Below are 25563 nucleotides of genomic sequence, written 5' to 3'. Positions count from 1 at the left end.
AAATTGGGAAATAAATTGTAAATGTGAGATTTGTGGGTTTTTTTTTCTCTATTTAAAAAGAATGAACGAATAGTGAAGATCTAAAACTCTTTTATTCAACAGTGCAAGGTACACATTTTAAGCATCCAGTACAGTTCTGTTAAGGAAGCAAATATTGGTCAAAAGAACAAGTCTGACAATGTGAGAACAGCGCAGGACATCACTTTACAGAGGTACACATTTTACAGTTTTTTTTTTTTAATATTGACAACAGCTTCACAGAAGAGAAGAAGCAACCATGTTTGTAACAACATGTTAGGTACCAAGAGGACCATACCTGTTTCACACAGGTAAAACAAGTCATTTTTATCCCCCCAAATATAATAATAAAAAAAACAAAAAAAAAACAAAAGCTGATATCTGAACATAAAGCATATTCTTAACACTGAGTGAAAATACATTTTAACTCCATAATCACATATTTGGCAAAAAGATGGCACAGTAACATAAAATGGTAAACAAAGATGGCAATATTCAATGTGATTTTCAACACAGGCCACTGAAACCATGCTGAACATAAAAAAAAAAGACTACACTGCGCTACAGTTACATCAAATACTGACATTTTGCGCAATGTTTGTTTTGACCATATAGAACAAAATGATTTCTAACATTCTAGACTGGCAAGAGAAATTGTTCCTTCAATGTGGAAAGATTAAAGATGGCACAGTATCAAAAGAGGAAAAAAACATCTTAAAACACAAACGTGTGAAGTTCTGCAAAAATGATGGCTGTATTCAGACGCTTTCAGCTAACAAAAGGACATCTTAATCATGCAGAACAGAGAACACTGACATTTAGTCTAAACACCATACACTGATGACGTCTTGTGCAGATATTTATAGAATGTGTATACAGTTTAGCATGAAGAGGCAAATATCCTACCTCTACTATGGCTTATGACAGAAGATCAGAAATACTCTACAGCCTGTTTTCATTAATGTTTGTAATATACTTAGCCCTGACCAGGTCCCAGCTAATAACAGTAAATTGATTATTTCAAGCTAATAAATTGTTTATTTCATTTCCTGGACATGGAATGCAAATAATCAACACGTGTAAGGCCATTGGATTTTTCAACTCGTAGCAGTATTATACAGGCTCACTATTTATGCATCTGACTGATTCAGTTTGACAGACTGTTGGTGGATCTCAGTTAATATGAAAATACACAAACACACTAAACTATTAATCTGGCTGTTTTTAAACACAGGTGCTGTTGAGTATTTTCATGGCAGTGGATTAATTAATTAGTCTTTCACTGTGTAATCCTTAAGATTAAGTGGATTTAACAACAGTACGCATCAGATGTGCTGATAAATTAATGCATTCATTGTTGATCACAGGCTCTTCTATTTGTTCGTTAATGTATGCCTTCTGCTCAGCTCAGAAAGAGACGATTAAGTTGCAAAGCGTAAGTATAGAACGGATACGCATCTGAAACACTGAATATTAAATACAGACAGGTGACAAACAAAAGGAAAAACCCAACAGAAAGTATCTTAGTAAGACATTTGGACACCACATGTAGAACTAGGGATGGGTGATCTGACCTTAGGATCGTTTTGTAGGTGGTAGATGATTTCAACTGCAATATTTTGTCAGTTTTGAAATGTACCATAGACCATTGACAGCTCACAGATTTCTCTATTTGCACAATTAAAACACAATATTACATCTAAGATACTATTACTTCTACTTTAGATTCTGTTGTAGTGGTGTTAAAATAATGTGTAAAACTGCTGTTATATCACTACAAAGACTGATTCAGACAGAAAATGTCATTTATAGTTTTCATAAGTTGTGTTTCTTCAAAGCATTAGTTTAAAGCCAGCCCTACTGCAGAGGCACATGACGCAGCAAATTAATGCAAACACGTTCAGTTATCATGACTTCATTTTCATTAGTGTCAGAAAAACATGTTATACAAACTGCTGTGCATCAAAGCTGACTAACTAAACACTGAGACAGAGAATCACCGTAAACCAACTTAAATACTCACGACAGTCTATCAGCGTTAATGTTGCTCACAACCCATTTTACTATATTTACGCTGCTTCTCAGCCCAGTTTAAAAAAAATATCAGATTTGATCATGCGAGCGTTGTCAGGTGTACAGTTGGTTTAAGATCTGTTGAGAGTGAAGGCTAGAACATGTGATTCACATCACTTTGAAACTCATTCCATTCAGCGAGTCCTCATACTTTAATCAGAATTTTCCTTCTGGAAGAGACCACTCTGAGCAGGTTTTTCTTTAATTTGTCACCCGTCTGTTTATACCTTTCTGTTGTGATACCCATCATAAAAGCCCCTAGTCTATAAGGTATTAGTACATCAGGTTTTCTATAACTCACACACGCAGTATCGGGCAGATGACAACAGGGACCTTAATGATAACATGTGAGCAACTTCAGTTCTCAAATTTTCTCTGTTCAAGTGCCAGCATGGCACTCCTTAAAGAGATCAGTTCCAGGCCCTCATTCAAGACCACAGGATAATTGTTCCTACTAATACAAGTGGTCTTACCACTTAGCAGACAGATAACCACATACACACTCACACACTTCATGTTAATACATCAAAAGGCTCAGGTCGGACGGGTCTTTGTAGTAAAACATTCTCACTTTCATAATACAAACAGTTGTCCAAGTGCTAACCACAAAAGCTTAACAGCAGCTTATATGCAGACTTTAAGTAGAACACACACTGCTTGAAAAGGAAGTCCAAAACAAATGCATAGTCAAAGTGACTAAAGGAATGTATTGAAAAAACATGGCATAGTCCTCTTCAGCGTAGATTTCTGTTTGATCAGATGATGCACACAGACCCTCCTCCTGTCCTCATGTTAACTTGTGTTTTGTCAAGTTTTAAAAGAGGCTGAGCTGAGATGTCGAGTGAAGAATTAGGGCTGTTTTTTTTCTCCACATACAATTTTAGAAGTGGACAGTCTCAGCACAGGGAGCCACAACTGTAAATGTCTAAACATGCATGGTAGATGTTTTGAACAATCCAGATGATGTGTTAATTTTTCACAGCTGATCATCTCTGGGTGTAATAGGGGAGCTACAATGTCATGTAGCAGATATGAACACAGGAGGGCACTGTTGTAACATCTACCATTTGTGGAGTGATCAGGTTATGCACAGTGCTGATCAGGGAATATGTGTTGCAGGAATTAAGACTGAAATGGACACAACCTTATTCCTTTTTTTTTTTTGGATGCAAACGTCAAACCTTTTCTATGAGACTGCAGGTCTAACGCTTCATCACCACCTGCTCGTAGGCTCCAGCACCGACCCTGAGGGGAAAAAACACCATCAAACAAATGTCAGTGTCAGGAGAGTTGTTAAGTAGTCACTAATTAACATTATGTAATATGTAGAAGAATTATGTAAATGAATAACAAAATAAATGAGATTGTAATCTGTTACAGTTTATAACAACATAATCAGTAATTAATTATTTATCAATATGTTGGTGAATCCAGTTGGGTTAAATCTGATAATCTTTTCTGTAAAAAACCCACATATACATACATACATACAATAACCCTTTCATTTTGGTGTCTCACTCTGCTGGGCAGTGAGGCCTTCTTTTGGCAGATTGCTAGACAGCACAGATCAGCAAATCCTTGGAGTTTAACATCAGGGGTAGGGTCACAGACAAGGAAATGTGTCTTCCAATTGACAGACTCCAATTTTTGGCTGTATGAGCTCAAATTGTTAGTGTTGGTTTTGATAGGTTCGTTTGTCTAAATGTGCACTGCCTCTTGACAGCCAATGAAATCAATATACATTGCTCTAAGCAACCTGATTCTGCCCACAGACAGCCGACCACACTGAGGTGGGTGTCCGTGTCATCAGTCTGGAGCACCTCTTAATGCTAGAAATCCAGTATTTGGCTTTAGAAATCAAAAACGGGATTTAACTTCAGCAATCAGGGCTGAGTCTGAAATGTGAGATTAACAATGTATCAGCTTCACCAGTACTGCAAATGAATTTCTCTAAATCAGAATTTTTTACAGTCTATGGCTGGGGATGGTACAAAGAATGCAGATGATGGACAGACTGTAGGTCTTACTTGTCACAGACACTAGCGTGAGCAGTTAACAGTTGTTCTTGACAACTGTGTAATTACTCACAGTTCAACTCCCACAAACCTTGGTGTGAGCTTTGATTCTACCCTGCCTTTTGATCAGATCATTACAGATACGACTACTACTCTTTATTAGAGATGTAACGATTACCGGTATAATGATAAACCGCGGTAAAATTTCTGATGGTTAGTATTACCATTTAAATTGTAATTATTAGGATAACCGTGTTTGATTAGAGCACTTAGAAAACTCACGGTACTATTCATTTCCTGGAGAAGCAGCGGCACTCCAGGCATGTGTGCGCAGTTTATAATGTTTGGCCCCTGAAAACATGGCGGAAGGCACCTGCACTGATAGAGCTCCAGAGATTCAGAGATAGCGGGCTCTCGCACGGTCCTGGTCTGTCCGAGCACGTGTGTGCACAGACCCGTTCCGTCCGTCCGAGCAAGTGCACAGACTCGGTCTGTCCAAGTGTGGGTCTTCCGAGCGAGAGCACAGACCCGGTCCACACTAGTATTAACCCCACCCCGGCCCCCATTGCTTCAGACCCTCACCCAACAGAGAAACCGTCTCAATATAGATGCTCAGAACAAACTCATGCCAGTTCAAATTGGTCCAAATGAGAGAGCTTCAACTGTACAAAGACACATGATGTGTGTAAAAACCAAAGGAGAGGAGGCTTCATGAACTGAAGGACATTCAACAGTAAATCCACTGACTGACCTCCAGAGGAACTGGACCATATGACACTGTTAGGATTGGTCTGTCACTCACCAGGAGTGAACCACTGACCAGTCTGGATCAGATCACCCTAACATGTTTTAAAATCCTCGTTCTTTCAGAATATTTACATTTGTTCATTAAATAGTTTAGGAAAATATGATTGTGTTTCACTTTCTGTTTGTGTGTACAATAGTGTACATGTGTGACACTGAATGATTTGATCTGGAAAATGATCAAACAAACTCCTCTATGACCTGTCCAGCTACTTTTTTTCACACTCAAAAACCACTCAGGAATCAACAGGAGAACTGATAAGGAATTGGATTGATAAGCAGAACTGATAATGGCATTGATATTGATCAAATCCTATCAGTTCCCACCCCTGGTTCAGATATCTCTTGTGTCCATAAGGTGCCAGCTTTAATGCACATTTGTATATTTGTTGTCTACATGTTATTATTTGAATGTTTCTGCAACAGAAAGTATATTGTGTGTGTTACTTCATTAGTTTTTTTTTTTTTTCCAAAATACAACTTGGTTATATTATTTCAGTGTGTGTATAGGCACTTTTTGAACATTTTGAGCACATTTCAACAATACTGCAATAATAATGATAACCGTGATATGAAATTTTTATATCGTTACATCCCTACTCTTTATGTTTTGACTCAAGTTATGACTAAGCACAGCTGCATACAAGCTCATTTGGTATGTAAACAGTTATTTATATATACTTGCTCCATATATATATATATATACACACACACACACACACACACACACACACATATATAGTAGAGTCACTATGTGATTTGATGATGAGACATGTTGAGTCATTTAATTTGGACTCATGTTCTGATTTCCTGTATGTCCACATGGCCTGAGACTCACCTGGTGGGAAGGTGATGGCTTCCAAGGGCTGTACTTCCCCCAGGGCCAACAAACAGACGCAGGCCTTCCTCTGAAAAACACACAGTCATAGTGACATTCAGTCAGAACAGAGGCATGTGCATCCTCCTGTGTAATTCTTTTCATGGAGCAGCCAGTTGCTAGGCAATCTAAAAATAATCATGTATTGACAGCGGCTTTCTTTTCCTAGCTTTGAGCTGGATGAGACCTTGAAAGGAAAACAATGCCTGGTCCTCAAAGACCACAGTGACTCATGGGGTAACGTAATATTAGCACTTTTATTACTGTGCTATGCTAAGTAGACAGTCTCATCAGTGCTCCCAATAAGGATTATTTTCTAAAACCATTTAATACTCTCAGTTAATTTCCTTAGTCAAAAAATGGCAAATAGTCCAAATGCTGAATTAAATTTCTTATAGTCTGAGATAACATGTTGAGTTTGTTTGGATCATCAGTCCAACAACCACAGATAATATATTCACAGTGTATAAATCAGCAAAAATGTAAATCTTGAGACCTTTTTGCCTGAAGAGGAAAAACAAAACTATTGCTAAATAATATCCTGTTAGTCAACTGATAGTTTAAGAATATGGCTGCACAGTTTTCCCCTCTATGTCTGAGAACATACCTGTACCAAAGGATCAGATTCAGGTTGGGTTTGTCTTACCCTCAGCGCTGGAGTCTAGTAGGCTGGGTGTGAAGTCTTGACTCTGAAGAATTTTTTCCACAACATCATCAGCGTCCACCCGTGTGTCGTCCATTCTCTTCAGCTGAGACTCCATGGAGTCCTGCTTCACTGGGTGTCTGAAAGGACGATATCAGACCTGAGTGCACAGCTTCTTGCAGAAAATACTGAATTTATTTCTAATTAAGTAACAGGTGCAGGGTTCGTACACATTTTTCAAGGGCAAATTCAAGCACTTTTAAGGGACATTTTCACCTTATCACTGGGATCAAATTCATATCTACAGGAATACAGATACTATTTTTTCCACTTTTTATCGCAATGATATACATTATATTATGCTACAAGCATCTAAAATTATGTTTCATAACAGCAAAAAGTTTAGAAATTAAAGGAGAACACAAAGTTTTATCCCCCCCCAAAAAAGGGAAGTAACTTGGCATTCTTCAAACACACTTGCACCGTGACAAAGATTAAGATAAAAATGTACCTGGAGTCAACCTGAGAACACCTGGGAATTTTATATATGACATAAATATTTATTTTTACCCCACTCCCTGAAGGGGAGGCAAGGGGTAAAATTTTTGGCTTGTTTCTTTGTTTAACACTCTAGCCGCAAAAATATTGGTTGAATTCATACCAAATTGGGTTTATATGTTGTGACCCAGAATAGATCTTATTAAATTTTGGGGAAAGTAGGTCAAAGTTAAATTTTTTTTCATGAATTTAAAAACTTTTTTTTTTTTTTGCTCATTTACTTATAATGGGCAAAATTTCAAATGTCTGTATAACCAAAACTATTGGGTGAATTCATACCAAATTAGGTTTATATATTGCCAGTGACCCAGAGTAGATGTCATTACATTTTGGGAAAAGTAGATTGGCGTTTAAATTTTTAATGAATATTTTCACAACTTTTTTTTTTACCCATTTCCCAACAGGCAAAATTTCACACATCTATAAAAACAAATCAATTTTGTTTCAATTTACTTCAAACTTGGCACATATATAGAGGCAATTGATATGCTGACATCAGCACATGCACAGACATGATGACATCAGCTGGATCAATGCCAAAATAAGCTACAATACGTGTGAGGGGCGGGGTTTGTTGTGCCTGGCACCACTTGTTCTAACTGTATCACCTCTTTAAGTAGCTTTGGCTTGAGTTAATATTAAAAATAAATACATCACATCACAGTGTTACAATTGCAAGCACTTAAACTAAAATTCAAGCACTTTTCAGACCTTAAAAACCCAATGAAATTCAAGTATTTTCAAGGATTTCAAACACCCATACAAACCCTGCAGGTGGGAGGAGTCAACCAGTTCAGGTTTCATCCTGGGTTGAGAAAATACATGAACTGGAGACTTTATTAATGTAAAATCGCAGTCTTTTGGTGGTTACATTTGCATAGCTGCACTGATAAAAATGGTGCTGATGTGGCAGACACGAAGACTAGAAACAGTAAGACATTTTATTGATTACATTATTGATTTTAATGATTGGTTTGATTCTGTATCATTTGAGTCTACTGGAAAGACTTAGGTTTTTATAGTCAGCTTCTGGGGTATTAATGTTACTATGCCTTTGGATATTTAGCTTCTGCATCTGAGGTGTTGCACTGTTGGGAAGTGGTGTCAATTACAAATCATTCCTGGAACTGACGCTGATATTGCATTGGAAGGTAGTTCAGACACATTTACTGTCTTGAATTCATCATTTTACAGCCATTTACAGCTAGCAAAGGTCAGCTTTCTTTGTAAAATGAAGCTATGCTTTGCACTTTTTCTTCCTGCCATGATTCCATGTTGTTAAAAGTATCCAACAATAAAGATGCGCTAGGAGTTTGGCATTGTTTTTACAATCCTCAACTGTCTGAAAAACTTGCCCACATACACAAACAGAACTGATAAATACTGAGGTATACGATTCCAGTGGAACCAGTTCTCATTTCCTATCCTTAGTCTTGACTTCACTCATCGTCTTCACCTGACTGCACACTTCTTGTTCTGTACTGGTTACCAGTTGGCCAAAAAGGATTGCTTCAGTGGTACAAAAAAAGAACTTTGTGTGTCGAGTGAAACATTGAGGAGGCCCAGATGATATATTTTTTAAAGTAATAACGGCCTTCACTAATGTTACATCATAAAACCACAAACAATTTTCTGCTGCCATATGGATTTTACTTCTTCATGGAATGTGACAGTCAGGTCAGATGGTTTCTCTAATATAAATCACCATGAGTCTAGTTTTACTTTTAACACTTATTTCACTATCCATTGCATAAAAAAAGATCAAAATATCTCACCTGTTGAGCCGTTCACAGGATGAGGCGCTCCGGACAGGTGTTCCTGTGGGGTTGCTCGTTGTGGCCGTTGGGACGGGGTGTTCAGGTAGAGCAGGACAAGGCCTGGACTCCCTCTCCTCGCTGGGCTCCGGGATGCTGCCGATACCAGTCGACGCGCTGCCCACTGAGTGGTTTCTACGATGGCTGAACTCGGACATGCTGGAGGAGCGGGAGTGACCTGTGCTGTAGCCTGAAGGGGATGGAAGTGACCTTAAGACTGATGCACTACGTAAGTAACTACATTTCTTTTTTCAAAACTCAATGTAATTCAAGGTGTCAAATGCCCTGAGACATCCTGCATTAATGTTTTCACTGATAGAGGAAAAAAATAATGTACAGTACTTGAGTAAATGTATTTAAGTGCCATTTTGAGGTACTTGCTGTATAGTGTTTCCATTTTAGGCAACTATATGTATACTTTCAATACATTTGTCTGAGTAGTTTTAGTCAATTTAAAGATAAATTACACAATGGATATTATAACAGCCTTTTAAAATCTAACATTAAAGATTAAATCAGTGGATTCCAACCTGTTCATCTTGCAAAAAGCAGAGTGTCATTAGACTTACATTTCACATGTCTGTCAGTTAACTCCACCACCAAATACAGATTTTTCCATCTGTCTTACATGGATTCATAGATGTTCAAATCATATTTTTCAAAGTCAATTACAGAAAAAGGCCAGCAGATGATCAACATCACCAGTATCCCCACTACCTAAAAAAAGTCCACCTACCATGATAATACATTAATAATATCACAGTTTCTATGTATATTGATTCATTTGACATTACATACAGCTTCTCTTATGTTACATATTTACCATTTAGCATTAATATGAACTTGATAAACGTTAAGCTACTCTAACAAGATATTATGCTGTATTGTTGTGTAGGTTTGAGACTTTCTGGTGTAGTTGTTCAGGAAAAGCTGTGATGATAAGCTAATGCAAAAGCTGCCTTATGGCATCCACGCACTACAGTCTCAGAGGAGAAAACCGTCCACAGATTAATGTGAGGTTCAGATAAATCTAACAGGAATTACTCAGGTCAGAGAGGGCAGGAAATAAATGTTCAAACTGGGAACAAGAAGGCTATTAAAGCACTTCTGTGTGCACCTCTCCACTTCCTCTGATCTTTTATTACAGTCATCTGATCTGCCTGTAATGGAAACGTGAGCCTCAGGCCTGAACTCTTCTGCTGGAGTGTCACTGGATAATAACTATCACTTTCCCCTCTTTTGGTCAAATGTTCCCTCATTTCAGCCTCACATGCACATTTAACCGTCCCTGAAATATAGAAATGCTACATTCAATGTTACATACAAGCAATATTAAAGCAAAGCTGAACATTAAGGTTGCGTAGCTGACACTGGCCTTACCTGAGAGTTTGGACTGCTGGCTGGCATAGCTAGATGTCCGGGAGTGACCACAGCCCCCAAGGTCATCAGAAACAACTGGACACTTCCCTTCTCGACTCTCTGCCAGAAGAAAAAGTAACAAAAGACAGACATGAAAAACCTTGAAATTTTCAAGTTTGTAAAAACACCAACCAATGATGAGTAAAAACATAGAAAGCTTTCATTACTGGCTTTAAAGGGGTGATATTTTGCTAAACCTACTTTTATTAGTCTTTTGTACATTTATTTGTGTATTTGGGGACCCAATAGTTCCAAAAGTTTGAATGTAAACCCTCCAGGTGCTGCAAAGCTATCTGTATATTCATTTTGGCAAAAATCAAGTGGATTGCTACAACCTGTTTTAATTCCTGCTTAATTTGTTATGTATATAACTAGTTCATCATGACATTTGCATTTATAAACTCCAGACTTCCAACGAACATTTCTCCAAGTATGCCCTAATTGTTTGTCAGCAGCAGCGGGTGTAGTCCATACTGAAAATACGTCCAAACTTCGAGCAAATTACCTAAAATGTTCAGTTGTTGGTTGAACGTGACAGAGCAGCACAGCCAACAACCTGGAGGGGGTGGGGGGGGGGCCTGAAGTGGCTCATGTCCATTTAAAGGGCCAGCGCTCAAAATGACTTTTCTCGCGTTATTACTCAAAAGTAGGGCTGAAGATGGACCTTGGGAGTTGAATTAATGAAGAATTCAGACCCAAGCGTAGCATTTACAGTTTATGTAGACCACAGGGAAATGGTTTAAAATGCATAATTCCATTAAAAAAAAAAAAAAGCAAAATATCACTCCTTTAAGAAATGTGTTAAATGTTCCATCTTATTTCAAGCTCATTATGGCAATTTGTATTGTATTCATACACAAAAGACAGAGTTGAATAAAGTGATCACATGTGCTGTAGTTTCATATTTGTGGTCAAAAGAGAATAAAGAAGCATGTCAGTTTCCTGTCGTTTTCTGCTTTGCACGGATACAGAATGCAGAGTAAAGTGTAGAATCACTGTATGCTGCCAGACCAGCTGCAATGCACCTTCACAAGGATTGTACAAGGTCTCTGCAGATCTAAAATCTGAAGTTTAGTTCTGAAGATGTCTCAGATTAGCTTTTAAAAGGTCTTACCCTACTTTTATAGTAGCATTAACTTCAGTTTCTTAAATATGTCATTGGAGAAATATAAATTGAAGGCATTCTTAACTATAAAAGTAAACCAACAATGAAACTATAAGCACTAATTTATTTATTTATGTTTTAGCCCATAACAGTTTAATACAATGTTGATTTAAAATATAGACGAAACAAGTAAGAAAAATTACCAAAATACTTGTAAAGACAAAAGAATAATAACATGTCCATGGGAGAGGTAGAAGCCAAAAAGGCTTATAAAACACCACACCCATATACACTAAAGAATGAACTAAGAAGAAAATAATTTTACAGTCAACAAAACATAACACTAATGTGCTTAGACTGAAAATATCCCAGCTAGTGTGAGCTAATGTAGCATCACCTGTCATCAAACAGCTACTTCTGTTCACAATTATAAAAGGAAGAAGTCCAACATTTATATAATCTAATATAGGTAAGTGCTCAATAAGATCAGGAACAGAAATTATGCATTAGTAATGCTGTTTACAAGTCCTAAATGTAAGTTGTTGAGACCTGTAGAAATCCTCTGAACTATACTTGAGGTTCTTCCAAAACATATTTCTTCATTTGATGCTTTGATTGGACTGATAGTCCACTGTCAAACGCTCCAAAAATGTGTTCAGCTGAGCTCAGATCTAGTGACTGAAGGCCATAGTACATGATTTACAATATTTCATGCATCACATCATTCAGTGAACTCCATGGCCCATCCTCTCCAGTGACACTACTACCATACGGATTTTCCTTTAATTTGTCATCTGCCTGTGTAGCCCTTGTTCATACTGATGTGTGACCGTCAGTTCTAAGGTGACACAATGTGCACTAAAGAGGATGAGACCATAACACAATACTGCCATATTTTCTGAGTCTATCTGATCTCTAAGCACTCACAGCAGATCTCTTATACTTTCCTCTCATCTGATACTGCTGACATACATGGTGGTAAAGAGCGTGTACAACAAATACACACTTTGTACGAACACACAACCCCCCTAGTGAGACTTGCACAGGTTTCTATTTTTAGCCTCGCGAAGAGCCTAAAGGGTCAGAGCAGATTGTGGCTGATCTAAAAGAGAGCTAGTTTAAATTATACATAAAAGAGCGGCACACTCTGAAGCTTCCAGGAGACGCAGCATTAAACACTACAATGTGTTCACACATGAATGAACACACAGAGGAAGATAGAGAGGGGTGAAACTGGAGAGATAAATGTTGTAGAAAGCATCAGCCCAAACAGAAACACTGACAAAACATAATGGAATGATACTGCATCGATACAAGTCTCTACACAACATTTGATTGTTTAACAAAGACTTGAATGTCAGTGTCAAAGCTCGGAGACAAATAATGTGTTTGTCACTGTAGGTACAGGAAGTGTCACTCTAAAACAAGAAGAGCTTTAACTGGGAATGGTGTAGCTTTAAAGTGCTACATCAGTAGGCCAAAGGGGGCATTCACAGGTCAAGCATGATGTGTTTATGTATGAAAAAGCAAATGAGATGACTGGGCAGAGCTGTCGAGTGCAGTGTGGCGTGGATGGTCTCACCAGAACAGGCTTTCTGTGAGTCCCCCCCCCTCCTCTCCTCCAGCAGACTCTCTCCATCACTCTGGATCCCGATCACTGTGGCTGTGGAAGGAGGCCTGAGGACAAACCGCACAAAACAAGGCCTTATTTCTTGTTTGGTATTTAGACATAAATTACTTGAATCATTGTAAAGTGAAACTGCAGCAGAAATCCATTCAGTGACGGTGGTTCTCGGTAGTTGAATACATGGTGAAATAAACAGGATGCAGCTTTAGGTGGAAATATACAGACTAATACATAATATTTAGATCAAATTTTGCCCTTGGGTCTGTTTTCTGACATGCTTTGTCTGAAAAGTTGTCTATTTTATAATGTATTTATATTGAGGTTGTGTGATGTGACAATGTGTATATGGTGTGACTAAAGCATTTAAAGGGAGGCAAGGGGTATTGTTTTCGGTTCTGTTTGTTTGTAAACATTTTACCAGAAAAAAACTATTGCCTGAATTCATATCAAATTGGATTTATAGATTGTCAGTGACCCAGAGTAGATGTGATTACATTTTGGGAAAAGTAGGTCAAAGTTCCATGTTTTTATGCATTTTAAAAATCTTTTTTTCCCCTTTTACTAATTTCAAATTGCTATTAAAAAAAGTACATTTTTACTCAATTTACTTAAAATGTTCTGAGATATCGAGATTAATTTTAGACATCACTCTGCAAATTTTGTAAGTGATAGCTTGTTTTTGAAATTTTTTGTTTAATTTTTTAATCTTTTTCTTTTCCCATTTACTTATAATGGGCAAAATTTCAAATGTCTATAAAACATCAATTTTGTTTCAATTTACTTCAAACTTGGCACATACATAATTTTTATATTAAATATTGAATATGGATGAAAGAGTGGATCGATGCCAAAATAAGCTACAATATGTGTGAGGGGCAGGGTTTGTTGTGCCTAGCACCACTTGTTTTGTCATGTGGATGTTTTGTGTTCTTCCTCAACACACATGCAGGTAGGAAACTCGCAGAATTAGCAGGAAATTAGCAAAGTTATACAGAAATATGATCTCCAAAATTAAAGAACAAAACAATCAAATGTGATGAAGTACAGTGTGGTTATTTTAAACCATTTCTTAATTTACAGAACAATTACTGTATCTTGATAATACATATACCATGATAGAATACGTTGGTCATTATGCCTAAACCTAGTTTCTATGATTTACCAAACTTTGACAGAACTGACAGCCTAATGGATATTACTTCAGTGATGTACATAAAGCCTCTGCACCGTGAAAACATTCTTATGCTGGCACCGTCTTTTGTTTGGGGAAGGTCTGTGTTAACAGCTGTCAGCAACACACCTACAGCTAACATTCTTGGAATAGATCCTAAACAAATGCAGAAACAGATTATAGAAGCATTACTTTGGCACTTGACATATGATTCTTTTCTCTATATAAATAGAGTTAAACCAAGTAAATAAGAGCTTCGTGTTAGAAGTTACGTTATTCTAGTGGAACAAACTGGATGCAGCTTTAAGTTGCAGTTAAGTCTATGAGTTTAGGCTTGGAAATATTGAAATATGAGCATGTTCAGTGTTCAACAACATTCAGCAGCATATATTTTTTAATCCATTAAGTGAAATGTTAAAATCAACTTAAACACATGCATATTCAAGCATTTCAGCAAAAACGTTTCCTAATGAATCAATGACCTTAGCAGATTTCTGGATATCAAAGTGAGCCTCCCAACTTACGTTTTAAAGCAGGGATCCCCTGACATGAGCTGTGTACTGATGATGACCTGTCAAAACATTCACAAACATGCATGTTAATTGATTCAGGTTTGACTTGCATCAGCATTACTTCAGAGTGTTCTATTAAACACCAAGAAAAATAAAGTGAAGTGAGATATAAGCTGTATTTCTCTCTAGCTAAATTTAAGAGGAATGAGCACAGGTTAAGTACAACAGGGACTAGTGCGAGTTCACACAGATGTGGCTCCATGAATTCAGTCTCCACAATAAACATTGAGGGTCTTCAGTAAATGCAGTAGAATAAAAGATTTAGTCAAGATAAATGTTTCAAAAATTAATAACTAAATGTAAAGTTGTTTGCAAATCTATCCAAAAGAAAATAAAATTACTGGCAAAATTTGTTTAGTTTTCATTTCTTTTATGCTTTAGATGGATGAAATCTAACTACATTGTATAGGTGTACCACTTTCATGCCACTAAAAAATTTTTCCAAGGCTTTTTCTGACCTTTTTTGAATCTCACTCCTGACAAACAACATATTTCAAAAAGACAAAAAAATTGCACCGACACTAATTACAACTAAGCATTTTCAAAATAAAAAATGAAATTGAAGAGTCAAGACAACATAAAAGCTGATTACATAAACTATTCTAAAACTCTTGTGTCACACAGGTGTGGATAAGGCAGTGGACTTGCCGTAGTATTTTTATTACTTTGCAAAGTTGTAACATGAGGAATTTCCTCCAGGATCAATATCGTTCTGAATCTGATTAAGACGATTAGAGACCATGTTGTGTTTCATCACATTTCTACTTGTTACTGTGAAACACTGAGGACAAGTGTCTGACTGAAACACCAGACAATGGATGAACTACAATACTTAAAGCAGCATAGGACTTTCATCACAAATTTTTTTTTTTTTTTCCCAAATTTGTAAAACCCCAGTGATAGCCTAATTATCACTAATCAAACAGCCTTTCCATGCTTATGCACCTGAATCACTTTGGTCACAGTGAACAACTATGAAGATGACTCCACCAAAAACACAGTCCACTTGTATACACAACAAACCAAATGGGAATTCCACGCGCCAGTTATTTCTCTGTCTCTTGGTGAATGCTGAACCCAAATGTCACTTTTACCTCCATCCACCGACTAGACTCATTCTTTAAAACAACCCTGGTGGACTGTATGATTTTACATTTTCTTGCCAAATGTGTGAGAAACTGCTTTTGCTTGGTCGTTGTGTGGAATTGCCACTCCCGCAATGCACTTCACGACAAAATATCTGAAAAGGCCCGAGTGACATTTCAGTTGATTATGTAAACATACGGACTGTGTTTATGATGGAGTGATCTTCGAAGTTGTTCACTGTTCACTATTCTTAATAATGATTCCCATCCTTTACTAGGTGAATTTCAGCTCCTTTCTTCTTGGACGGAGGTTTTTAGTCCCAAGGTGCAGGACACAGCGTTATAAAAACAGCTTTGTTCCTGTCGCCGTCACTGAGCTCAATAAGAAATAGTGACATTGCACTTTACTTACTTATTTTAGTTATTTATTCCATTTCTTTACTCTATTTATTATTTATTATTATTGTAACTTCAAATTTTAAAATTTTATGTTCTTATCCTGGTTTTTATCCCAGACTGTTTTTATCTTGTCTGGGTTTTTATTGTGTTCTACTGCATCTTGTTTTTATTTATTTGATCTTTATTTATTTTATTCTTTTACTTATCCATGCTGCTATACTGATGAATGGTGGAACACTGAGCACTTTTTGTCCTGTCTTTTTGTTCTGTCTATAAGCTCAATCAAGTACCTGTCTTGCATGTTCAATGTATGTCTTGTTGTAATATCAAAGCAATCACCTAGACTGCAAAACAAATCTACCTACGGGTACAAATAAAGTAACCTTGAACTGTGAGGGAAGTGATTCAGGTGCATAAGCACAGAAAGAATAATGAATTAGTGATAATTAGGATATCACTTGGGTTTTACAAATTTGAAAAAAAGTCATACGCTGCTTTAACCAACATCCTATCCTGGTGTGTAAACTTTACTCTAACCTGGCCGTCAATTTGGCAGAAGACAGAGAGCTTTTATGGAGCTTCAATGTTACCTTGAGAATGGAGTTATCCTGACGGGTATTTTTGGTATCGTAGCCTTCCAGCAGACATCTGCGGGTTGTATTCCCTGAGCCAGCAAACTCTGCTAAATTCAGATCAGCAAAGCCAAGCTGCAGAAAAAAGAATGACACAGGGTGAGCCATCGCTGTCTCTTTTGAGACGCTGATGTTTTGCCCAGTCAGTACTGTGACAGTCTATGGATGTAACATGACAGTGCAAAGGACAGAGCGAATCTAAACCCTGTTAAAAGGAGGTTTTTCTGAAGTCTGAAAGTGAGAAGACATGGCATAATGAGCCAACCTGCAGGCTGTCACGGCCATCTGTTTGCTACGGACTATGAAGCATATCTGCATCAGTGTAGCTCATTACAGTCAATCTGGGTGATCTTTTATTGGGTGAGGGGTTGAATATCGTGTGTGGACATACCTTTGCATATGCCTTCCCACCTTTCAGCTCCTGAAAGAAACATGAGGCAATATTAAACCACACGAAATGTGAAGCATATATAATTGCTAAAAAACAGAGGGGCACTGATGATATTTTAAAAAACACTTTTACCTAATTATTTACTGGTGTTTGCATACAATAGCAGAACACAAAGTACCATGATTGAGTACACACAACATATCCATTTTACTTTTATGAAAACCTGCAGCTCCTGTAATTTTGTTCTTGGCCATATTGAAATTTTAATGAATAGAGTGATTAACTGTCCAGCTCTAAAAAACTCTATACACTGCCGGACTGGATTAGTCATCATTCCCACATCACATTCATAATCAGCCTTACAGACCTTGAAGGTGCTACATGTAACACTTCAACTTTAAAACACTCTAAAATGACCTGAAACTATCATTAAAGAGTTTAGAAAGAAGAGTTGTGATGTTATGTCAAAACTGTCAATATACAACCACTGGCCAATGTTTTACTGATAATGTGTGTGAGCACTAGAGCGATAAGTGAGTCACTAATGATGAGGATGGGATGAGGGAATGAGGATGAGAACTAGAAAGAAACAAATTTCAGAGTCAAAAATAAAAGATTCAGACTAAACTGGGAGACTTCTGACCTTGTTTGGACGATTCCAAACAGATCTTAGGTGCAGCAACTGACAGCACAAACTGTTTTCTGTGGCTGTTTTCCGTGTAAAAACAGCGAAGCTAACAGAGCTATAATGTCAACTGTAGCTGTGAGTGCATCCTAATATGTAGTGTCGCCCTGCTGTGATGTATAATACATCATGGATGGACATGTCAATTACTTTCTGAAGTTGAATAATCAAACCAATTTAAGTCAATACGTCAATTGGTCGTAACATCATTATAATATGTGCCCTTGACCCAAACATACTGTATACAGGGTGGGGAAGCAAAATTTACAATGAACATTTAGTTGTTTTTTCTCAGCAGGCACTACGTCAATTGTTTTGAAACCAAACATATATTGATGTCATAATCATACCTAACACTATTATCCATACCTTTTCTGAAACTTTTGCCCATATGAGTAATCAGGAAAGCAAACGTCAAAGAGTGTGTGATTTGCTGAATGCACTCGTCACACCAAAGGAGATTTCAAAAATAGTTGGAGTGTCCATAAAAACTGTTTATAATGGAAAGAAGAGAATGACTATGAGCAAAACTATTACGAGAAAGTCTGGAAGATACTATTAAAGAAGAATGGGAGAAGTTGTCACCCGAATATTTGAGGAACACTTGCGCAAGTTTCAGGAAGCGTGTGAAGGCAGTTATTGAGAAAGAAGGAGGACACAGAATAAAAACATTTTCTATTATGTCAATTTTCTTGTGGCAAATAAATTCTCATGACTTTCAATAAACTAATTGGTCATACACTGTCTTTCAATCCCTGCCTCAAAATATTGTAAATTTTGCTTCCCCACCCTGTATAATGGTGAAAAAACTGACCAACCCAGGAGTGGAGGAAACCACGACTACATACTTACATTTTTTAAAACACATTTTCAGCGCAGTCGCACCAAAATAAGTGCCATAAATATTAGCTGCATGCCTGCATTGAATAAAACGTAAGTCTCCTCAAGGCACAACAAACCCTGCCCCTCGCACATATTGTAGCGTATTTTGGCATTGATCCAGCTGATGTCATCAGATCTATGCGTGTGCTGATGTCAGCATATCAATTGCCTCTATGTATGTAAGTTTGAAGTAAATTGAAACAAAATGAATGTTTTAATAGACATTTGAAATTTCACCCATTATAAGTAAATGGGAGAAAAAAAAGATCTAAAAATTCCATTAAAAATTTGGGGTTTGACCTACTTTTCCCAAACTGTAACTACATCTATTCTGGGTCACTGGCAATCTATAAACCTAATTTGGTATGAATTCAACTAACAGTTTTGCTGCTACAGACATTTGCTCTGTAGCCTCTCACCCAAGGGACGGTTATAAAAAAATACCTAACTGCACCCTATTGCACTGCCTCTTTGCACTTCACTCTGCTGTTTGCACTGTACTTCAGTGTCTACTGTGTATAGGCTAGGTTAGGTTGTAAATATGTGCTATTATTTTTATGTAGGTATTTTAAAGTTTGATTTTAGACGTATATTTAACTGATTTTAAATTAGCCTTAGTTTTAGTCGTTTTTAATGTATTCATTTATTTATTAGTTATTTATTTATTCATATGGCAAATACGGGTCCTCAGAAACCAGTTTCGTTCTCTTCTTTGTGATGGAATGACAAATAAAACTCCTTTGAATCCTTTGAAATTGTGCCTATTATAAGTAAATGGGAATTAAAAAAAAAAAATTTTTTAATTCATAAAAAATTTAAACTTTGACCTACCTTTCCCAAAATGTAATCAGATCTCTTCTGGGTCACTGGCAATCTAAATCCAATTTGGTATGAATTCAACTAATAGTTTTGTTGCCAGTGTTAACAAAGACACAAACAAACCAAACCAAAAATAATACCCCTTGCCTCCCATTCGGCGGGGCGGGGTAATTAGTCATCTCTTAACTAAAAAAAAAGAACTCAATTATGTTTACCATTTTGACTTATCAACTAATTGATCATTCCTGCACAACCCTAGTTTTTATGTATATATGCAGTATAGTACATCAATACTACACAAACCAGCCCAGCTTTACAGAATCAGTGGACTTTGCTTTGGCACAAAAATCTTGACCCTGTTGACAGTGACAACTATACAAGATTTTTTTTTTTTTCTTGTACCTAAATTGTATCTCATTTCTATAAAATTTGCCTTTAAAATTGAACAAAGCAAACTCATACTGACCTTTCGTACAGATACACGACACACACAGGGGTCCAAGACACCTGTCCCTGCATTGGCGCTCATCTTACAGGGGAAGGAGAACCTCTTCCTCCATCGAACACAGTTGGCCTGCACCGGCTCCCTACAAAACAAATAAACACAAATCCCATTGTGATTGTGGTGTATATATAATATATGTTCTGCTATAATCCAGCTTTTCCCAAGCCCCGATAAAACCAGATGAAGCTCTCTGACTTGAACTGGTAACGATAGATTTTTCTGTGCACGCAACAGACAAGATAATTAATTATTACCTCCGCCAGGAGGTATTGTGATCATTTTGCTTTTTGTGTTTGCGTGCGTGCGTGTTTGTTTGTTAGCAAGATAACTCAAAAAGTTATGGACGGATTTTCATGAAATTTTCACGAAATGTTGATACATAAGGAAGGCATAAGGAAGAAATTATTAAATTTTGGTGGTGATGGGGGGGGGGGGGGGGGGGCAGATCTGTCTTGGCGGAGGTCTGCGCTTTTCTTGTTACACTCTTGTTTTCACATATTGATTGAGCTGACTGTAGAATCCAGGGGTTGTGTTGTGTTGGCAGGTGTGTTTTGTCTGTATTAGAGTAATGAGGAGGTGATAAATACGTCCTATGGCAGCAACTAGAGGTTAAAATGAGAGTGAGCCTGCTGTCAGTGAAAGGATGAGCTGAAGTGAAAGAGAAACAGTGTGTATGCGTGGGCAGAATCACGATACCCCAGATGGCCTCTCTTTCACTGGCATCTTCCCGTCTCCCACCCACCCAACCCGCTCCACTCTGCCGACACAGCCCACACACCATTTATTTTAATTGACTATGTTTGGATTGAAATACAACTGAAGCTGATGGTTTTCCTCTCCAATACACTGCCATGGAAAGTGATGTAATACATAATAAATGACAACACGCCACATGCATAATAGTAAACCATGAACTGCATTTAAAAAAAGAGAGATGCGTAGATTATCTGCAGGGATTTCCTAATGTTTCTGTAGGATATAAGTAGTGTCATGTCATTTTATGGTTGCTATCTGACTAAAAATCTTATGTTTTGTGTAATTTCAGTTAGATTTTATTGCATTAATTAGACAATCAATACAATAAATGTTAAGGAAATCTCCTCAATAACGCATGTTATGTTCACTTTCTTTAATGTGCATTACACTAAATGAGATAAATGGATCTCAGAGAAGCTCAGGGAATTACTGCAGTGATTCTCTCACAATTTACTTCTCACTAGAGATGCATTAATATATTGGCCAAAAATCTGTCTCAGCTACAGTCGGCCTTGTTGAACACCATTCATGTATGGCAGTGGCCAATGTTAATCTGTTGCTTTAGATCTGTAAGACTATGAGATTACTCATTCAACAAATGTGTGATGAAGGAGTGAACTGAACAGAAGTGGCTGTGTGACAGATTTTGTCTTCATTTCTGTAGTAAAAATGTTGCTGAGGAGATGATCTCAATTTGGTTTCAGATATTTATTTCCACTCTAGCAACACAAGATCCCCCAGGTTGCAGTGGACAAGCCAAACATTGACTGTTTTGCTGACAGATTCTAAAGAATAAATGGACTTACTATAAATGGACATGGTCTAAAACTGGTATTTCAACAATTGAAAGTGATTATTTAGTAGCAGAGACCCCCTACTTCTAAAATCCACCATTGTATATTTAGCTAGTTAGTTTAGTTTTATTTTGAGCACATAAAATCAATCAGATAACAAAGAACCATACAACACATCAAACAAAATTTTTGGTGCTTGAAAAGGAGTGGGAAGAAGTATATCTTATAGACTCCCACCCCATTTTTACAATCTAATAAATTAATTCCGCTTCCTTTGCTTTGTTAACATAGCAAAGGACACAAAAATACATTTTTATATATATACTGTATATATTTATTTATTTTGCAATAACACAAAACATCCATACAAACCATTCACGTACACTTTTTTAGTCACCTCACACACAGTCATATTTACACAATCAACCTTTTTCAATATAAACTACAATATTTGCATGCACTTTAAATATTTATGTGATATCTCCTAATCGTGGTAGTCTGTGTTAATTTATTCATTACAAATAGGCAATACACAATAATATCATATTTTATGCATTCTTTTATATATTGGTCTGATAGAGTATCATTTTCCCCAGTGGCTGCAGACAGTTCCATCTTAGTTTCTCTTCCTATTGCTCTGGTACTGTACTTAAATCGTAGTGTGCAGAATGCTGCTGAAAAGGTTAAGACTCAGTGATTTGACTGGACTGTGTAGTGCAGCACATCCCAGTCTTACTAATAAGAAGCAGCAGATGCGTGACCAATGTTTTACAAACGCTGACTTCATCCTGAGCTTGACAAATATCAGAGAGTGAACTCCCAGCGTAAAAGAGGGCACTCCCAGCCAGCTGGACACTTTGTGCTCTGGGAATTCTGCTTTGATTACATGCAAAGTAGCTCACAGCACTTCTCAGCACAGTACAATCCTATTAGCAAGTGCAAGTAAGTCTGATTTTAAGCATAAGCAGAGATGTCAGTCTCTCTAGATGGGTTAGATTTTGTATTAAGCTACAGCTTCTCTCTTTGAAAGCAGCTTCTGTCAGAATTTAGACATTTTAGATACAATTTTAGTAACCTATACTTGAACAGAAACATGTTTGATAAGAATATGATGCAGGGGTTTTCCAAATCTAGCATGAATTTGTCCATGAAACTATATTTCCAAAGATGTAAACTTGTCTAACATGTCTGGCAGAAAAAACAGCCTTGATAATAAGCTGCACCAAAGGAAAAGAAAGGCTCATAAAATAAAAATCCACACTTCCTTTAAAGTCAGAGGATGAATCACAACTTTAGAGGCTGAAACTTCACTTAATTCCCCCTGACTGAAGTATCTAGGTTACAATGTAAAAAAAAAAAAGGTTGGGTTTAATAAAAGATTACATAGTCTGTACAGGATGTTTAATTACATTCTGAACCAAATGGACATCACTGTGTGTTATGGGATTAAAGAACCACTTAAAGTCTTATATGAAAATAACTTAGCTGCACATTTAAAAGAACTGTGAAAAGGAAGTTGTGGCTCAAGTAAAATGAATCAAAAGCTCAGCCTTGACCTCAAAAGCCTCCTGATTTAAGAGGTTCAACACACACTGGGCCTTTCTATTAGACCATTTTACAAGAACCATTTACTGTAGTGCAAACAGAAGGTTTGTTATATAAGTAGGACCAAACTACCTCAGTGGAGTCTTGATCCAAAACAGTATGTATTCAGTTTTGGTCTATAAGGAATGACAAGGCATTTTAACATTCAGAGATAGACCGTGTATGCATATACACACACTGCAGACATCTATAGGTAATTCAATTATTTCTGCTCAAAATTACAATTTCATATATGCACACTGCTGTTATAGGAAAAATGAGGTCGCTTTTGATATTTATGTGTAGAATCATGCATTTGATATCCAGAATCACCATTATGAAAATCTGCAATAGGATTCTTACTTATAAAAACATTTTTGGAAACAAATTACACCCCAGTTGACTCCAAAAGCCATTGACACGTTCCATGAATGTGAGTTTCTTGCCAATGAAAGTCTTTGTAACATATAAAATACTTAAAAATTGTTCTTCACTGTACCTCAGAGAAGTGGGAAAAAACTGAAGCAGCAAAGACTGAGACAAAATTTGTGCCACTGCCAAAAACGTTGGCCATGACTGTAGATATCTATAATGTGACTTTTAATTTATATGTGACTAGTTAAATGCCATTACTGATTTGCAACCAACTGAATCCTCCTATGGTGGCTGCAATAACATGAGAAGCTCTCCTTATAACCAGTGATTGGTTTGTCTAGTCTGTTTTTTTTTTGTGTATGTGTAATTTCAGGGTATAACAGTGGGACACAGTAGCAGAAAGCGATTCATCTTAACACTGGAAAAGGAGAAAAAGAGGTTTGTTTTGAGGTCTGCTACTCTGGAAACATGGCGGTGCAACATGGTGGACCTACTCCCTCTTTAGAAATGAATGGCTCATTCAGTTAACAAAAACACAACAATTTTTCTTTTTAAATTGTGAATATAACATTCAGTTGCTGCAAAGAGATCAACCTACAAACACTGTACCTCTAACACATTTTGCCATATACAGTGACAAAATCCAGCTTAAATGTTACTTATGACAGAAGCCAAACAAAAATACACATAAGAGGATTGTCTTTACTTATGACAACTTGACAGTAATGACAACATTCACACAAATGCCCAACTCTGTCCAACACCTACTGTAATATGAACATAAAAATATTCTTTACATGATCATGATTTTCCACTCTTCTAATCTTGACAGTGTTTGAGATCCAGTTTGTCAAATCACTTACCAGCTAAGCCAATAAAGTGAGAAAACTGAGAAAATGATCAATACATTTGTTATTTGATGAAAAAGCTCATTTTTGCTGGCTCCTGCTTCTGACCTGCTGTTAAATGTAAAAAAAAATAAATAAAAAAAATAAATAAATTATATCTTCTTCAAACTAGTGTGAATTTTACTCTATAATATACTATTTTGAGAATGAAAGGATTAACTAAGAATATGAGGCTAATCAATAAGTACACCAGTATATTTTTAAGACAACTGTTCAATGATATATGATTCCTTTGAGGTTTTCTATCAAAAATGAATCTGCCTGATCAATGACAGTCCAATAATTTCCACCTATTTCAGTGAAAACAACCAAACATGACCTTAAGGCAAATCAAGACATCCCCGGTGATATTGATGGATCGGAAACAGAGAAAGGAATCATATTTTTCTTTGTGGCAGCTTTGTGACAAGAGAACCGCTCATAATCAATACCACAACCTCAGCGAGGAAGTTAGCCTGTGAAATACGACCAGCTGTCGCCCTGAACAGAAAAGACTCATTGTCACACACGCTAACGATTGTCTTTTACACTTTAGACCGACGTGTAACATTTTATTCTCGCATTACTGAGCTAAATGTGTTAAATTCAGACACAAAACACACCACTGTAGTGGCTCTAAACTGGAAGACGTTAGTCACTTTAGACCGTTAGTGCAGGAGGATGCTAGCTCGGTAGCTAACGTTAGCTCAAAAAAAGCTAAAGTTACGTGCTTTAAAAGCCAACCTGAGGAAAGAAAAAGAGGGATTTTGTTGGTGTTTTAACAACAGATTGTACTGACCGAGAGGACTCCTCCGAGAAGCCGCCGTCCAAGAGCCGTACTTTACAAAAGAGGACACCGTTAACAAAAGGGACCGACGACAGCTCATCCAGCTCAAAGTCCACCTTGAACTTAAATTTCTTCTTTTTCATCATCATTAAATCCATACACAGGCTCAGTACGGCTGAAACGATGCTCCAATCTGTGACATTACAGCCTCATTGTGTTGTAAAGATTCAGCGTAGTGTTGTGGGAGGATGAAGCTGCTGCTCACAACAGTCCGTCAGTAAACAGA

The 25563-nt window shown here is 37.1% G+C and overlaps 1 protein-coding gene across 1 annotated transcript; it reads right to left on the bottom strand.

Annotated features, from left to right (window-relative positions):
* Positions 1-73: 73 nt before the first annotated feature.
* Positions 74-25563, bottom strand: fam102bb (family with sequence similarity 102 member Bb). The gene is made up of 11 exons (XM_030132374.1): positions 25290-25563; positions 20056-20176; positions 17204-17233; positions 16771-16887; positions 14649-14695; positions 12909-13003; positions 10183-10281; positions 8764-8992; positions 6434-6570; positions 5749-5818; positions 74-3336 (listed from the first exon to the last, which is right to left on the bottom strand). The coding sequence occupies exons 1-11, from the start codon at positions 25433-25435 to the stop codon at positions 3294-3296; spliced, it is 1134 nt and encodes a 377-aa protein (XP_029988234.1). The 5' UTR covers positions 25436-25563; the 3' UTR covers positions 74-3293.

This window comes from Sphaeramia orbicularis, chromosome 4, assembly GCF_902148855.1.
Source record: "Sphaeramia orbicularis chromosome 4, fSphaOr1.1, whole genome shotgun sequence".
In the NCBI taxonomy this organism is placed as follows: Eukaryota; Metazoa; Chordata; class Actinopteri; order Kurtiformes; family Apogonidae; genus Sphaeramia; species Sphaeramia orbicularis.
This window is presented reverse-complemented; position numbering and strand designations above follow the sequence as displayed.

Coding starts and splice junctions, on each gene's coding strand:
- fam102bb (XM_030132374.1), bottom strand. CDS start 25,435: ATGGATTTAATGATGATGAAAAAGAAGAAATTTAAGTTCAAGGTGGAC. Junction 16,888..17,203: donor GTGGGAAGGCATATGCAAAG/GTATGTCCACAC, acceptor TTTTTTCTGCAG/CTTGGCTTTGCTGATCTGAA. Junction 8,993..10,182: donor CCAGCAGTCCAAACTCTCAG/GTAAGGCCAGTG, acceptor CATCCCCTTCAG/GCTACAGCACAGGTCACTCC.